General features: G+C 39.8%; 2 protein-coding genes across 3 annotated transcripts in view; one reads left to right on the top strand and one right to left on the bottom strand.

The window, feature by feature from the left end:
* man2a2 (mannosidase, alpha, class 2A, member 2) overlaps window positions 1-8,674 on the bottom strand; it is a 19,353-nt gene extending 10,679 nt beyond the window's left edge. Inside the window, exons 1-8 of the mRNA XM_023955934.2 lie at window positions 8,541-8,674; window positions 5,411-6,250; window positions 4,231-4,488; window positions 3,983-4,127; window positions 2,125-2,296; window positions 1,778-1,905; window positions 1,278-1,451; window positions 702-888 (exon numbers count right to left, since the gene is read on the bottom strand). Of these exons, the coding sequence (XP_023811702.1) occupies window positions 702-888; window positions 1,278-1,451; window positions 1,778-1,905; window positions 2,125-2,296; window positions 3,983-4,127; window positions 4,231-4,488; window positions 5,411-5,542 (1,196 nt within the window). The 5' untranslated portion in view covers window positions 5,543-6,250; window positions 8,541-8,674. The remainder of the gene's footprint in view (window positions 1-701; window positions 889-1,277; window positions 1,452-1,777; window positions 1,906-2,124; window positions 2,297-3,982; window positions 4,128-4,230; window positions 4,489-5,410; window positions 6,251-8,540) is intronic.
* unc45a (unc-45 myosin chaperone A) lies at window positions 8,574-17,735 on the top strand. 2 transcript variants are annotated; one of them, XM_020704138.3, is made up of 19 exons: window positions 8,574-8,694; window positions 9,461-9,751; window positions 10,423-10,615; window positions 11,117-11,292; window positions 11,400-11,489; window positions 11,588-11,755; window positions 11,903-12,071; window positions 12,153-12,323; window positions 12,462-12,633; window positions 12,742-13,042; window positions 13,937-14,031; window positions 14,159-14,300; window positions 14,433-14,573; window positions 14,705-14,832; window positions 14,897-15,077; window positions 15,157-15,272; window positions 16,519-16,636; window positions 16,715-16,870; window positions 16,956-17,735. In XM_020704138.3, the coding sequence occupies exons 2-19, from the start codon at window positions 9,596-9,598 to the stop codon at window positions 17,235-17,237; spliced, it is 2,955 nt and encodes a 984-aa protein (XP_020559797.1). In that variant the 5' UTR covers window positions 8,574-8,694; window positions 9,461-9,595; the 3' UTR covers window positions 17,238-17,735. The 2 variants fall into 2 exon arrangements, with proteins under 2 accessions (XP_020559797.1, XP_004070143.1); XM_004070095.5 differs by lacking the exons at window positions 8,574-8,694; window positions 9,461-9,751 and adding an exon at window positions 10,168-10,349.

Below are 17,735 nucleotides of genomic sequence, written 5' to 3'. Positions count from 1 at the left end.
AAGAACCAATGCACTTCAAAATGTTATCTAATGTCAATTAGCATTTGTCTAAACCTCTAAACAATAAAAATCCTGCTTCATCTCTGTGCCTGCAGGAAACCAGAGTTGTGCCTCAGCCACAACTGCCCTTACAGGTGGAAACAGACAAACCTGTCCGGGGTATGCAGGCGGCACGCTCAAGCATTTTAAGGTCATAGACCACCTGGTGAGCCCATAGAGCAAAACTGTTCCTACACATTTTTTCTCTGGACATTTTGCTAACGACAGGTTGCAGTGAACACTTGAACGAGTGAGTAAAAGGTGAAGTAGGTAAGACAGATGTTTCTTTTTTTTTTTAACCCTGCACACTGGGTTAATGATGTTCATTAGAAAGGTGCAGCCTGACTGTTAGAAAATTAGGAAATTAGACATAGAGTAGTTGTGTGGGCGTCCTACGGACACTTGCATATCACCTGCACACCACGGCTGTGCAGCATTTGCATGCAGTCAACAAGGAGCCAATGCGTGGACTTTACTGACGACTAGAGAGTGGCATAAAGATACCACAGCTGTACGTCATAAGTGCATGTAGCTCAAGTGATCCTAACAAATTGCTCACGGGTTCCTCAAGGGAACTGCTAGACACACCCATGCTCCTTATAAGATGCACCCGCACCCATCTACGACCTTTCACGACCCCGGACAACCCAAAGACTGCTCACCTCTCTGCCACGTTGGCCTCAACTATTGGTTTCGGTGGGACTTTCCAAGGGCAGTTAATGCGACCTCCAGGTAACCTCTTGAAGTCAAACTGGCAGCAGATCTTTGGATCAGGTCCGCAGGTGTGAGGAACATCATAGCTGTAGAACGGCATCATGTGGCAGAAGATATCTGTGCTGGACCCTGTGTCTGTTCAGACAATGAGATCAACTCAAAAGGCAGTATAAAAGTAGAAAAAGAATCAACTGAAAGGCAGGCAGCTCCTTTGAGCGATTTCCCACTTTTAAAAGTTTACACAGCCTGCCGATCAAAAACACAGAAAAAAAAATGTGGTTTTAGCATGAATTCAAAAACCTCAAATAAATCCTCTCAAATGATTCTGTTGAATAAATCCTTCCAGTTTGAAGAGAAGACACTTGACTCATTCTGAGATAATAATGAAGGGAGCTTTTCAGAAGCCATTAAATAGCAAGTTTTGAGGAAAAATTCAATTTTAAGTGCCTCAGTAAAAGGTCAACTTAACAACAAGCGTGTGGACAACACTGAGTAGATGGCATTGCTGGCTCTGGTCCACTCACCCCACGCCTGCCTCCACATAAACTCCAGATTGCGTGTGGAGGAAAAGTGTTTTTTAATAGAGTAGTGGATCCTCTGGATGAGCATGCTGGTCAGGTTGGACTTCTTCAGCAGGTAAGGCATAGTGGCGCTGTGACCGAACGGGTCTACAGCCCACCCGCTGCGGGGGGTTACACCTGTGACAGCAAGCAGAAGGCAAATAATTCAAGTAAACGACTGGAAAGAGAGCAAAATGCATTTAAAGAAAATCACTCCCCACAGCAGGATGCACTGAAAGTACCACAAATCATTTTGTCACCCACAGAGCCTGATGCTACGTCTGTTGCATGCGAGATGACGAGTCTCAATTTCATTGTGGCGCTCCATGAAGATTGGTAGAATTTAAAATTCTATAATAGTGGCTGTGAGGCTGTGTAACGTCAGACAAATATCTCAGCTCCATCCTTCTGAATTGAAATGAAAGCTTCTGCAAACATGGACCCTTAAAGATTCAAGTAAATACCTATATTTCTTTCCAGCCACTGATGCCCCTCGATGAGCTGGTCGATCATCGCAAAATAGTGAGCATTGGCTTCATCCGTCATCACCCAGCCACCAGTCACAATCTCCAGCTGCCCTTCGAGGATCAGCCTGTTGAAAAGACCAAGATTAAGAAAGCAAAATCAGGATAATCCTGAACTAAGTCCCTCTAAACAGGTGTCGCACTATTTTTAGATCGTCCACAACCTGCCTGGAAATTCCGTCCAAGGTGTCAGCTATTGTACTTACAGTAGGGCTCGCCTGCCTCAACTAATTCTTTTGAGAGGCAATAATTGGCTTAACAGTGTGCTTCCAACAGCAAAAACTCACTTTCGCATGGCCTCTTGTTTTTGCGGCTCAGCAGTCTCCCACCACTTGGAGAAATAGGAAATCTCTGACCAGATGAACTTCCTGCGAGGATCCTCTGCCAGCTTCACCACCATGTTGTTCAAGATGTGCTGCGTCTGGTCTGTGAAGTACTTGTCAAATGTTTTGATCCAACCTAACAGAACAGTAAAGACAAGGTTAGGCATCCTGCAAACCTGGAGTCCTGCAAGCTGGTTTCTTTTTTTTAAAAGCAAGTCAGTGAAGTGGTTCATAGAAAAAGGCGACAGTAGAAAAGAAATAGGGAGGTGTTTATGGAATCTGACAGGACTGCTGTATTCCAGCTCTTTTTACAACTAAAACTGCTTATAAAACCTTAGAATGTATATTTTTTTTTAAAACAAAATAAAAATTAGAGAAAAGAATAATCCCAAATGAACAATGTCCAGGTTTGTACATCCACATATTAACAACTGTCAAGTTGGGAAACAAGTCACTGGCTGGTAAACAGGTTACTTTTTTTTCCCTTTCATGAAGCATCGGGAACATCAGCAACACAAAATCCTGTACCGAAAACAACACAATCCTACAACTTCATGAATGAAAGGGAGCAGTCAGAAGAACAATGTTCTTCTTTCTATGCCTGCCCCCTCTAAATCAAGAAACTTGTATATGTTTACATCGTTTAGATGGCCCCACACTTGGCCAGTCACAATCAATACAATAATACAAACAAAAACAAAATAAAGGCAAAGTGAAATTATTTACATTTTACATAACTCTCCAATTTGATTCTCCTTTACATATTTTAAACTGGAAAATATGTGTACAACTTTTCTCATCATTTTGTTGTAGATTCCAGAGTTTAACACCCACAAAAGAAAAACATTTGTTTTAAAGTGGTGCAAGTATCTGGGAACTTAAAATTAAATCTCCTCCTAAAACCAAAATCTTAAGTAAAATCTGGCAGTGCTCTATTTTTTACTTTAGACATACCTAACAGAGTATGTTGTTCTATCAAGTCTTCAAATTTTAGAAAACTAGATTAATAAATAATAAATTCGTGCTTTCCCTGTACCCAACTTTATTTTTTATTCGAATAATTTGTTTCTGCAACAAAGGGGATGGTATTATATTTGATTGAAACCTCAGTCAAAAATAACATTTCAGCCACTCTTTGAAATTAATTGCTTCTGTTTTCCCATATAAATATGCAAATATATGCCATGCAAATATTTTTCCATTATTGGGAACAAAGCTCTCTATTGTGTTGGCATCACGCCAGTAATAAGGACAGCGCTGGACAGAATTTAAATACCTTCTTCAACCATTTTAAAAGCATTTCCAGTTGTCCTTTAATGATGATTATGCTGTTTTTAGACTAAATCAAAAACCTGCGTTGTTTTCTAGGACCTAGTTTCAGCAGAGAAGTTTATCAGTAATTTGCCTCCGATTTGGTGGGTGGGACCGTTGGTGCGGAGCACCCAAACCCCCTCTTGCCCTCCCGGTTCCTAAGAACAGGGAGATTATGGCCGTCAAATGTATGTCCTACGTTACAAAGAAAATCTTTTTTAAAACTGCTTTTTTTGTTTGCTCCTGATTCCCAAACCTTTGAAGAAAGAAATACTCAGCAAAGTTCACTTGAGTTTAATTTTCTTTATACATTTCCTCCATCTTTGGAAAAATGCCACAACAGCACGTTCTAAACACTGAAAACATAATTCTCATAATTTAGAGAGGGTCTTTAAAAGACTACAACATCCCACTCCAGTTTTTTTTTCCTTACCAAATGGCTTTTATGTACAAACCTGATGTATTGTTCGACCTTAAAGAGAGGTATTTAATTTTGAACAACATTGCTCACCTGGGTCATTGTGAGAATGAGGGATGACAAAGACTTGAAGTGGCTCATTATCCCATTCATTTGCTTCATAGGTAATGTCAAAGCCCTGTTTCCATACACCTCCATCAGGGTTGTCAAACTTAAGCAGGGAGTACACATCCAGCATCTAAAATAAACATCGAAATATTAATAACCAGTTCAAAATAAATAAAAGCTAAATGACAACATTATTGGCAACTCTGCTGTATTTTCTCTTTTTATTTTTTTACCTGAACATCCGTTTGATCGCGGCTGACCGAGGCGAACTGGCAATCCTGGGACTTGATGGCGAGATAAGTGGGACGCCGGTCGAAGGGTAGGACCCAGGAACCATTGGCACTTCGGAAAGGCAGGTGGCCGCTGGGAGACACAGCTCCTGTGTCTGTTAGCTCCATCACAGAGTCCTTTATGTGGCTAATGATTTGATGGTTTTCCTCCAGGAGCTGCTCTAGCTGCTCTATCCGGTTCTGCAGGACTGAGATTTGGCTCTTAAAAAAATAAAATAAAAAGTCACTTCGTTGTACCACTTTGATTATCTACATAGCTTTATACTAGGCCTGCACAATATACCGCAAATTTATCGTTATCGCCACATCAAGCTGTGCAATATGCATACCGCAAAAGAGGGCGAAAATCGCAATAAATGGTTACCTTGACCCTTGCGCTATCCTAGGCACTTTAACATTGGGAGTTGGGTCATCTAGACCCACTAGACAGTGCTCTGAACCTTTTTTCTTCAATGATTTGTGATCTTCACTGGTGTCCATGGATTACATGAAATCTTTCCACCTTTATCCACCTTTGTCATGGTAGGGAGAACACGTCAATGTAAGGGTGGGGGTCATCTAAGATAGCACAAGGGTTAAATGTGCTAAAACAATCTCATGGCAGCTTGAAATATTGGATAAATGAAATAAATCCCTTTATGCATTTAACCAATCGGAAGGACCCGTTTACGTTGTTGATCAATCAGATGAGCCCTTTTATGTTTGATGTTTGCCTCCTACGTCGACAAGGGTCATTTGGAGTATAATTTTTATACTGTTGCATTCAAATGGAAATGATGTTTTTGGTTGGTTTGATATTTGTTTATATACTGCAAATTATATCGTTATCGCAATATTAATCACCAATATCGCGAGTTTTCCTCATATCGTGCAGCCCTACTTTATACTAATCTAAAACACAGAAAATATTTTCAAAGACGTCTGATTAAAGAAATACATTTTGTTGTTACTGAAAAAAAAATGTACATTTGATTTTTAGGTGAATATTTATAATATTTTAAAATATTTATTCACTGCAGCTGCCCAAAAAATACGGAAAAATAAAAGTGCAGAAAAAAATTCCAGCAACAAGTTAAATCCTTTATTTTAAAAAAAGAAATAAAAAAGGATCAGCTCTTCTCACCCGTGGAAAGTTTCCTCCGTTCTGTCGTCTTGCAGGGTCATGCTGGACTCGATCCAACATCAGATACAGCGAGAACACTGCCACACAGAATATAGCCCCTCCACACACTGTCACTTGTTTCCTTAGCTTCATCCTTCCCGTACTGTGGTTCCCTGACTAATGAATGTTTTGTTTCAAGCACAAACGGGTAGAAAAGGGCTCTAGAAAATGGTAATGCAATCCATTACAGTGCATTAAAAAAAACGATGGAGAGTTGGAGTCCCACTACTGCGATGGTTGCAGCCTCCCTTCACCATACTGGACAGCAAAATGACAGGGGACTGCAGTTGTAGCAGTAAAGAAGGACACTCAATCTGTAACCTTTCAGCTCTGGCCCAAGCACAGCCAGCGGGGGGTCTCCTTCAAAGTGGTCCTTGTGTTCGACCGCAAAAAATGATGGGACTGAAGCAGAAGGGGGGGAAAAAAGTACCAAACAGGAAGGGAACAAACAGTGAAACTAGTGTTCGTGCATCTTGATGTACGTTAGTGTGTGTTTTCTCGCAGAGTCCTCAGAAGAGCTTCATCCACCTGTACAGTCCTTTTCTTGCTCAAATGACCGTCGGAGTCGTATGAGTTTGTAAACTGCGCATCGGAGAAAAACACTGATTTGGCTGAGAGGAGCAGCAGATTTTTAATCAAGCCTCAAATCTGCCCACGAGCAGCTCCAGGAATTAAAATGAGACAAATGTCATTCTTCCCTCAGTGCCGTGGTGACTGCATATCTGCTTTGGCAGCACGGTCGGGGCATCTGTTGTGGATCCCAAGAGCCAAGTTTAAGTCACATGAAAGGCTCCTCTTCAGCTGTTGGGGAAATTTTGAGATGAATTTAACATGCATAACTAAACATTCACCCCACCATTTTTTTAAAAAGACAAACAGCCACTGATTAAAAAAAAATAAAAAAACAGAGCCAAATTCTTCTCTGAATCAGACTGGTAACACAGAAGGATAAATGTGGCCATGAAGAGAGCTCTGTTTTCTTTAATAGGCAGAGCCACAGAGGCCAAATGGGAATTTCATGAGCTTTCCCTTCAGGTCGCTTTGCATTTAGGCCAGTGTCCCGAGGGGGGAAAAACAACACAGAAAGGCATTACACCACTCGATCTGATCTTTTCTTTTGTTTTGTAGACTTACAGCAATGCATTAGAGTTTTCTGGCAACAGTGGGCTAGCTTTCAAAAAACGCCACACTGTGAATTGGAACAGTGGTCAGAAATAAGCATGATGTCATGAAAAAGATGTTGATGAGCCAAAAACAAACTGGATATACATAGTTTGTTAGATGCAACACAGGAAAACTGTGAAGGATTGTATCAATATTGAGGACCTGGAAGAAGAAAACTTCTTATTACTCATGGATGTTAAACTTAGGTACATTTATAAATTAAATGTTTAAAAAAAGTTTTTTTTTAAATTAAGTTTAATTTAAACAAAAGGGTTCTAACCAAATGCACCTCCAGTTTGTATAAGAAGTATATGACAGAAGCCTTGATGTCATTTAAAAATCTGTTTGAAACAAAAAATGTTCAGCTTCCATCTGTTTGCTCAACTTCAGAAAAATCTTTTTAAGATTTTAAATCTTTAAAAAAATAATCTTTTAAGATATGTGTACCATGACCATTGTCTACAGGAAGAACAACTAAAATCTTCACATGATCTTAAGCCATTTAAATAGCATGTAGTTAAATCAACCTAATTAAACTGCCCTTGAAATAAACCATAAGGAAGTTAAATGTTGAGAAGACACCAGATTGAAAATTTGTAACTACATATAGTTGGTGCATTTTGAAAAAAAAAAAAAAAAAAATCTGTTTATTTTACTCCCAGGATTTTAACACCAAAAACTGAACTGGGTCCAATTTTTCAAACTTTTTTTTTTACATTCCAACAGTTTACGGCTCTTGTGTTTATCTAAGCATCTTAGAAATAGGTGAAAGATCACAGCTTTTGTTTGATCAATGGTCAATAACTAACTAAGGTAATTGGACAAGATTTTCCATAAAGGAGTTTCTGATCAAAAAGAAAGCTGCTCCCAATTATATTTATGGTTGTTATGATTAGAAAAGGGAAAAGAGAAAAAGACCCTCAAGCTCTTGTGCTGCCCTGGAGGGCAATTATCAATGAGACTAAGAGGAGGAGGGGTGGACAAACATTCATATAAAGTTCAAAGGAAAAATGTGAGATATATTGGGCTTAAAGCAGTCTAATTTAGCTGGATTGCTGAAGAATTTTACACTTAACTCTGTGTGTGTAAATCCATAATTATAATCCAGTCACTCGATAGGCTGAAGCCATTTTAGTATTTCATCTCAACAACATGGAACACTTTTTAGGAAAAGTAGTTCCAAAATAAACTGGAGGCTCATTTCCTCGACATAAAGAACAAACCAGGTTGTCAAGCTGTAGAGAATGAAACAACAAAAGACTTCCGCATTCACGTGACAGCAACTGATCCTAATCTCCTCACCAAGTCTCCCTATTGATTATCAGCATAAAATAACAGCTCAAACTGCATGATCATGTGCACAAATATGTTACGTTTTACGACGATACAGCACTAAAACCGCATTTAGTTAGTGACTAACTAAACTAAGACTAACTTAGTCTTAGCAGGGCTAGCAAAAAAGCAAATAAATGATCGACTATAATGATGAATATATTTTGAACATTATATCGAAATTATCCAACATAAACCCAAAAAAGGCTAAACGTACATTAACCCGATAATAACAGTCAGTGTGAAATGATCTCATCCACTCGAAACTCTGCAACAATATTTGATAATCGTGCCGCAATGACCTGAGCTAGCAAGATATTAACTACTATATCTGTCCCATCGAGTTAGTTTGTTGTCCTTAAAACTGAAAACTTGCTAACTATTCTTGATAAACAATTGCCTCACGGACCTGCCAATTCGCCCGGAACGACACCAAATACTCTCATGAGGGACGAAGCAATACGTGTCTATCATTCATTTGCTAACCATTCACTTTCTATCAAAAATCGAAAATATAACCACGCTAGAATTTCTGTTTGCAATTTCTCTCAAGTAAAATAATAAAATAAAACATGCATGCATTATATAACGTTACCTATAAATGGTCGGGTGTCCAATAAGAGCGCAGAGTTTACTCTGTGGACTTATTCAGATGCAGGTTGACAGATCAGCTACTAGGCTAGCAGGTTAGCTCATTTAGCTTAGCTGTTAGCGCCGCTGAGCCGTCGCAAAGCCTTATGGGAACAGAGGTTTTTATTTTAATTTTATTTTTTGGTGTGTCAACATAATTGTGCCTTACACCGTTGCAGTCGAGTAGAAGAGCACATAATATTTATTTATTTGTTCACATTTATTCACATTTCAATTTATTTAAAGTGTTATTGTATTTAAAGGTACAAAACACGTAATATATTACGATTAGGAGTAATTATATTGGCATCACAATACAGATGTGGGGGAAAAACGTGTGTGATGTAAACTTTCTACTCATTGATTAATCATCCAGTCTGATCTATGTATAGATACAAAGGCTTGTTTTTTCTGTTTTTGTTCTCTTGTTTAGTATTTCTTGTTTTGATTGTTTGAAATAAACCAATTCCCAAATCGAAATTTCCAAATGTATATACTTTTCCGTAGATTTTTTTAATTAGAGGAAAATTAACTTATCAAGCTAAAATCAGTGTGATTGTTCAATTTCAGCTTAGATTTGAGTTTGTAGTTTTGATGGTTCCTTCTGCAACTCTGTTAGTTTGTGTAAGCAAGAGATGAGTTAACATTTCAATAATTCACAACAGAACACTGTGGGTGAAGGAGGGATGGTGGTGTCTTTCATGAGTCCAACCACAACCCATCATTTATAATTGAATCTGCAAAAACATTGAAAAAAATGCAATAATAACAGAACAGTGTTTTTTAGTTTGGCCTTGGAAAACACTAGTAAAGACTGTACAGTCTCAAAACACAGTGGTGGTGAAGGGCAAATGTTTACACAGCTGCTTTTAATTTGAATTTCAGAGTGAAGTTCTGGATTCCTGCTGCCTGGCTGAGCCTTGTGGATCTCCTGCATATCCGACTTGTGAACCAAGGGAAGCCTGTGCCACCTGCTCCGGCTTGGCTATTTGACTCATTAAACAAAGCTGACATGGTAATATGAGAGTCAAATCAATTGTATTGGAGAGCAAGGCTCACATGAAACCACCTCGTATCCAAGGGAACGAAGACCATACAACAGTTCTTGACAGACAACAATTCCCAAGACGCTGGTCCAGGAAACTGGAAACTTTCTTCAGGAGTTGCAGCTCTCAGGTTGCATTGTAATACAAAAAACAATTCGCTGTGCACAATATACATGTTAAAGTTACAGTTTTTATAGAACAAGTTAAAGAAAACCACTTTTTTTAACCAATTTTGGGTTTGTCATCACTTAAAGACTTAGATTTTAACGATTATTGCCATCAATTTCATTTTGATGTACTTTAAAGAAGACCATTTATTTTGTAAAATATTCTTTAATAGAAGGTGAAACAGATTTAGTTTTTCAAAAATTATGCTTTTTGGTAAAGTTTTTAATTATTTAATATAACACGGACGTAGAATAACTAGTTTTGCTGTTATTTGAGTAGAGTAAAACCATAAAACATCCAACGTGTAACCAAATCCAGAGGAGACGGAGCGAGATTGAGCCCTCCCTTCCTTTTACGGTAATCCAGTGTCGGAGGAAAGAGGCGGGACTCTCTGTCGTCATCAGCCTTCTGCGCATACCCGGAAGTATACAAAGATGGAACGTCTTTAGTTTATTCAAAGTTTACGGTGTTGTTTTGATTGTAAAAGTGCAAATTGCATTATAAAGTCTTGCATAGTTGAATACAACACACTAATAATGAGTGAGAAAGAAGTAGACAAGGTAAGAAAACATTAATTTGCAGTGTTCTTTAAGATTGTCTGTCACCTTTGCGCACCTTTTCTCTGAAATCCAGGATCCTGCAGCCCTCAAGGAGAAGGGGAACAGCCTATTCAAGGCTGGAGACATGGAAGGGGCTGTCTGCTGCTACACTAAAGCCCTCAAGCTGAGTGCCAGCAAGGCAGACAGCGCGGTTTTGTACCGCAACCGTTCTGCTTGCCACCTGAAGCTGGAAGAATACAACAAAGCAGAGTGTGATGCATCCAAAGGTAGGATCATTAGTGGTATAATCTTCAACGAGAAGGAAGCATGCCAGCTGCTATCAAGAACCTATAACTTTTTTCTTCTTCTTTCATAATTCGCAAAAAACACTGGATTTATTTATTTTTATAATTCATTTTTAATGGGATGTTTTGATTTCCAACCAGGGTTTCACATGGTGCTACACCAAAAAGCAGGAGAAAACAACTGTGATCAGTTTGGGTCAGAGATGGTCAGAAAGGAAAAATTACAGATTTGTCTGACAATCTACTATAAGACAATAGAAATAAGTAAATAACTGTAAAAATGACATTCTGTCACTGATGAGTGGGTGCAGACAGAAAAATGTAAAGTTAAGAAGGTGAATAAAACTGCATTTTCATGCAACTCCTAGCAGATTAATACCAAAGCAGCACAACTAAAGGCATGGCTCAGAGATTACAGCATGACGCATGCATGGTTGTCTACTGGTGACATTAATTAACAACTTTTTGGGGCCTTTTTTTAAGCTTTAGATATTGACCCAAGTGATGTGAAAGCCAGATTTCGGAGAGCTCAGGCTTTTCAGAAGCTGGATCGACTTGATCAGGCCTTTCTGGATGCTCAGAGATGTGCCCAGCTTGAGCCGAAAAACAAAGCTTTCCAAGAACTACTCAGACAACTGGGAGCACTGATTCAGCAAAAGGTAAAGTGGTTCAAATGAGCTGGTTAGTTGTTGATGGGTTTTCTTGGAAGGAAACCTTAGAAATCTAATTCTTTTTACTGTTTAAAAAAATATATATTTTTTTTTAGTCAGTCCAACTAAACTCCACAGATGCTCGAGTGCAGCAAATGTTCTCCATCCTGTTAGATGATGCTTCAAAAGACTCAGATCGAGAGAAGGTAAAGGTGGCCTCAATGTCTCAATCATAGACATTTTCTTGAAGAGTCTTTGAATCAAGGTTTCCCCGACATAATCAAATTCGTGTATGAATTTTCAGGCAGCTCAGAACCTGGTGGTCTTATCTCGAGACGAGGGAGGAGCTGAGCAGATCTTTCGCAATGATGGAGTGAAGCTAATTCAAAAACTCCTTCAGTCAAAGCAGGAAGAGGTTGTCCTTTCGGCTCTCAGGACTTTGGTTGGGTTGTGCACAGAACATCAGTCACGGGTAAGTATGGCAATACCCTTAAAATACAAATGATGTATCTCAGGAAATTCCTTTGCACATTCATAATGAGGAGTTGTTAGGAAGTATTTTGTTAAACCTATGTGAGTACTTTCAGACTTTTAATGACTTGCACTTTTTTATTCCCAGACCATGGCTATAGTGAATGAATTGGGGATGGACCAGCTGTGTGCTGTAATGGGGTCAGGAGCCTCCACTGTGTCTCTGGCTGCCTGCCACCTGCTGCAGGTGATGTTTGAGGCTCTGACGGAGGGCATGAAAAGAGAGATTAGGGGAAAGGAAGAAGCCATGCTACCCGGTGAGTCGAAACACTCACCAAAGCAAATATGGCTGCATTTCCAGCCCTCTGCTAAGTCGTAATTCTTTGCACAAATTCCAGAGCCGTCCAAAGAGCTGCGTTCAATGTTGCGCCACCTTCTTGAAATGATGCCAGCGTCTAATGTTTCTGGGCCGGGAAGAGACAGCGCCATCAACCTGCTGGTCAAACAAGTTCCCCGCAAGTCGTTCAAAAACCCAGACAATTCACCCACATTATGGGTTATCGACCAAGGTATGAGACACACCTGCATGAAGTCAATCATTCTTCTTACCCAAAAACCATAAAAAGGACAGAAAATATACTTGCTATATAGGCAAGTGATTTTTCTGCACTCCATTGCACATTAAAGCACACTTTGCTGTCTTGCAGGGCTGAAGAAAATCCTGCAGGTTGCCGGAAGCATTCCTGAACTCTCAGATGGACCACCTCTTACGGACAACACTCACATGAGCTGCTCTGTGTTGCTTAGCAAACTCTACGATGACCTGAAGAGTGACAAAGAGAGGGAGAACTTTAACAAAATATGTGAAGAATACATTCAGTGAGCCAAACACATATTTCACTTTCCACTAACTTTTGGCTCTTTATTTAGTTTAAGCAAAAGTTATTCTTAAGTGTCTGAAACATTTTTCCTTTTTTGTGTGGTTAGGCAACATTTTAGCCAGTCTGCTCTAGATGCAAAGCTGCGCGCCATCCAAACGGTGTCTGTGCTCCTTCAAGGGCCAAGCGATGTGGGAAACCGAACTCTAGAAATGTCCGGAATGATGGATGCAGTGATCTCGCTCTGTGCCTCCAAAGATGTTACTCACCAGCAAATAGCAGTCGAAGCTCTCATACACGCGGCGGGCAAAGCCAAGAGGGCCTCCTTTATCACAGCCAATGGCGTGGCTCTTCTGAAAGACCTCTACAAGACCAGCGAGAATGACAGGATACGCGTGAGAGCCCTGGTGGTAAGTGCTTCATATAGAGGGAAGTAGTACTGCTTAGTGAAAGGAAGCTCTCCGCAGGCTAATCTTTTAAGGCGACTTTATTTATTTAGCAACTTTTTTGAACAATACGATCTCAAAATGCCTCAGAGATATCCATGGCAACCCAGCAATTCAAGTAATAAAAGAAAAATTCTTTGAGAAACGTCAAACTTGAAAGATGAAAGATGAAAGTGTTAAATTCAATACGATGAACACTATTATACGATACTAAATGTATTTAAAAGTACGTATAAGACTTTCTTACAGAGCTGGGTTTTAAGTTGACACGAAAAAAAACTGCGATGAATGCTTTATTTCTAAAACCATCAGGTTTGTTGGCATCAAAGTTGAGCTGCATTCAGGCTAAAAATTACCATCCCACTATTTATTTATAAACTTTGAGCAGCAAAGGCAGCCTCTTTTCTTGCGAGCGTTGTGGTCTCCTGGGTTTATACACCACCAGTGTGTTAGTCAAATATTTAGACCCTTCTCCTTAGAAACATTTAAGTTAAAAATAAGACTAGAAGAATCAATTCTTTGGTCCACACAGAACAGTAAACTCTTATTTTTCTTTGCAAACTTTGGCTTCCAGCTAATTGTTTTTTTTATGCTGAACCTTTACCCAGTGTATTATGTCAGGCAAGTGTTGTTGTTACAACCAGGAAGTGCGCCATCATTTATTTTTTGAACCCTTAGTTGAGGGGCTTTCCAAAAATAATTCAACCTATTAAAAATTCAAAAGTTTCAATCTATAATTCATTTAAAAAAATCTCAGTCTCTAAATGTTTAAAGCCACCTTTGTGGCATAAACGTGCTTCCACAGAGTTGTGCATTCCTCTGGTCACAGATAAAACTAATCATTTAATGTTATCGCAGGGTCTGTGCAAGCTTGGGTCAGCAGGAGGCACAGATTTCAGCATGAAGCAGTTTGCAGAAGGATCCACGGGCAAACTTGCCAAGCAGTGCAGGAAGTAGGTTTCCATGCTCTAATCCGAACCTGGAATTCAATTAAAAAAATGTGATCATTTCTGACTTGTTGACATGACTGCAGTGAAGTGATACAGACTTGGAGTTGGCCTCACTTTTCTCCTCTGTTAGGTGGCTGTGTAACGAGTCTCTACCTCCAACCTCCCGCCGCTGGTCTGTGGAAGGGCTCGCTTACCTGACTTTTGATGCTGATGTAAAGGAAGACTTGGTGGAGGACAAGCACGCTCTCACGGCCATGTTTGAACTGGCAAAGGTTTACCTGTTTATTTTATTAGTTTCTCTAAATAGTTACCAAACAGAAGAGAAGAAATCTAAAAATGAAACCTTGTTTTGGATGGTGGCTGAAAAATGTGTTGTTGTTGTTGTTTTTTTTGTGGTTGTGCAGTCTGAAGATAAGACTGTGCTCTTCGCTGTGGGCTCTACATTAGTGAACTGCACAAACAGCTATGAAGTAGAGAAACCAGACCCCCAGATGGTGGAGCTTGCCAAGTATGCAAAGCAGCATGTGCCTGAGGAGCACCCCAAAGTAGGATTCTTCATTTTTGTGTTGCCTTATTTTGTAGATCTGCCAGAAAAATCCATCCTTAATAATCAAATAGAATATGAATCGGACTTTGCAGGAGTTTTAATTGACTGTCCTTACCCTTTATGTGTCAGGATGCACCTTCTTATGTGGAGAAAAGGCTGGTTAAGCTCCTTGAAGCTGGAGTTGTATCTGCATTGGCCTGCATGGTTAAACAAGAGAGTCCTGCCCTCACTGAGGCTTGTAAAGAGTGTATTTCCAGGTAAGGAAGGAAAATGTGTGTTTGACCCCCCTCTCTGTTGCTTAACGTCACGTGTCCTTGGCAGGGTGTTCTTGGCTTTGGTAGAACGGCAGGAAGACAGGGGAACCGTGGTGGCCCAAGGTGGAGGGAAAGCTCTGATTCCACTCGCAACCGAAAACACAGATGCAGGAAAAGTCAAAGCTGCACAAGCCCTGGCAAAAATTGCCATCACATCCAATCCAGAGATTGCTTTTCCAGGAGAGAGGGTAAGAATGGGAGATAGTAATGCAAACAACTTTCTTTGAGATATTTATTTCACTTTGCAAACCTCATTTTTCCCCTCAGATCTATGAAGTCGTGCGTCCACTTGTGAGCCTTTTGAGCCTCAATTGCACCCTGCTGCAGAATTTTGAAGCACTAATGGCACTCACCAACCTGGCTGGCATCAGTGAAAGACTCAGGTTGGCCACTAGGGGGAAGTCTTCCCCTGTAAAACTGCTCATATCAGTTGGTTAAAAAATAGACACATTTATTCCCACGGTTTGTCGATCCAGGTATTTAAAGTATTAATTTATTGTGCGCGGTGAAGCAAGAAGTCCTGGGGACCCTGAAGCAGAACACCAATGGGGGACCTTTCTGTGTGGAGTTTCCATGTTCTCCACGTGCATGCATGGTTTTTCTCCGGGGATTCTGGCCTCTTCCCACCATCCAAAAAACAGGCCTCATAGGTTAATTGGTTACTCTAAATTGACCCTAGGTGTGAATGTGAGTATGCAAAGGTGTCTGATTTGATTGTGGCCCTGCGACAAACTGGCAACCTGACCAGGGTGTCTCATGACAAAACGGGTTTAGGAAATGAATGAAAGATTCATTGTCCATGTTTGGTGAACTAATTTAAAAATCATAACTCTTTTGTACAGTAAGCACCACATTCTTTAGGCCATAATCCAGGCTATGTTTAATATTTTCATCCAAAAACCATTTTGAGGATTATGTAACTTGAGCAGTTGCTGTATCAGTTTTATCATTTTTGTATAATCATATAGTGCTCCCCAAAGCCACAGTTTAAAAAAATAATGACTTATTATTTGCTCAAGGCTCCACTCCAATGAAAATCATCACTTTGGTGTTTTAACATGCTCTTGTGGCATTTTTCTCATGATGGAGGACATGTGTAAACACAATTTCTTTATTTAAATCATTGTAAGGAACAGATGGAAAAATGCTGTAGGCAGACGTATAAACTACTATGGCAAGCCACAAGTTCCCTGCACCACTTCATACTGATGCATCCACTCACAGACGACTAGATACATGTACATCTTCGTTTTCCTTGTCTGAGCTGGCATCTGGCTCGAAACTGTATGGCTGGATAGCTCCAATATTGTTTGGCATTTTTGTTCCAACTGCAATCTTAGGTTGGGGTCGTGAGGGGCTGTAAGCTAGTGGGAGTGCACGTAAACAGACGGATGAATTTCTAATGAACTACTGTCGATCTGCTGAGACTAAGTCCTAGAAAACAACATAGGTTTTTTGTTTTAAAAACAAAAACACCATTTAATGTTAAACCCATACTGTCAGTGAAATGGCATAATCATGATTACAAGACCACTTGGAATGCTTTAAAATGGATCAAAAGATGATCAGAGCGGGACTTTAAAAATAATTTTACATGTTTTACTCCCTTTTTTGTATTTTTGTTTACAGGCAAAAGATAATAAAAGAAAAAGCTGTACCAAAAATTGAAGGCTATATGTTTGAGGAGCAGGATCTTGTCAGAGCTTCAGCAACGGAGTGCATGTGTAATTTGGTTTTAAGTACAGAGGTAATGCACAGATCATTAAAGATAAAGAATGTGCTGGAAATCTAAAGAAGAAAAGACACCAATGTAATGTGTCCTCAGGTTCAGAAGCTGTATCTGGCCACAGGAAACGATCGGCTGAAGCTACTTGTGCTCTATAGTGGTGAGGACGATGAGAGGCTAAGAAAAGCTGCTGCAGGAACTCTGGCCATGCTGACGTCTGAGCAGCCTGAGCTCTGCAAACGCATTCCTGGAACTGTATGGAAATCACTCTGACAACATTCTTACGTGCTGGTGTTATAGCTGACTTAATGTTTTACACTCTTAACCTCTCTCTTTACAGACCACTCACTGGTTGGAGATAATGCAGGCTCTACTGCTCTGCGAAATATCTGACCTGCGTCATCGTGGGGTGGTCATTGTTCAGAACATGATCCAGGCTGATAGAGATCTGACTGAGAAGCTTATGGAGAGTGAAGTCCTGGAGATTCTTACCGTCCTTGCTAAGGGAGGAGAGGGCACATCTGATCCGGTGTCAAAGATTGCCAAGGACTGCCTGGACAAAGCAGTGGAGTATGGCCTCATCAGAAGCAGAGAGGGGAAGATGGAAGGAACTGAGCCCTAACAACACGGCTGCAGTGTGTGGATGTGACACCTAGGAGTTGTAATTTACATGAAAGAGGAAATTTTATTACAACTGAAAGTAATTTATGAAAGGTCTCTTAAAAAAACAAACATGTGACAGAAGAATTTGAGTGTTGTCAGGCTCTCATATTATGTGGCTTTTGACCTTCAAAATTACTAAATCCACTTGAATCCACTTCTGTATTATACATTTTCTACTATTTTGGTCTTGCTTTTTTATGTATTGCCTCTAATTTTAACATGTCTTTCTTTAAATATGAACTGCTAAAGATCTCACAATCACATGATGTACTTTGTTTAAAACGTTTATGGCACAATTATTTCCACTACATTCCAGTTCTTTATGTTTAGTTTGCTCTCAAGGCAATTTAGTTTAAACATGTGCACAGAAAAGCAAAATTTATATTTGGTAACGTTTTGTCACATGTATTTTCTTACCTTATAAATCGGTTATCTAATAAAGTTGAACACATTTAAA

The sequence above is a fragment of the Oryzias latipes genome, chromosome 6 (genome assembly GCF_053564925.1).
Source record: "Oryzias latipes strain Hd-rR chromosome 6, Olatipes_Hd-rR_3.1".
NCBI classification, from domain to species: Eukaryota; Metazoa; Chordata; class Actinopteri; order Beloniformes; family Adrianichthyidae; genus Oryzias; species Oryzias latipes.
The sequence above is the reverse complement of the archived record's forward strand: the minus strand, read 5'-3'. Positions and strand labels throughout refer to the sequence as shown.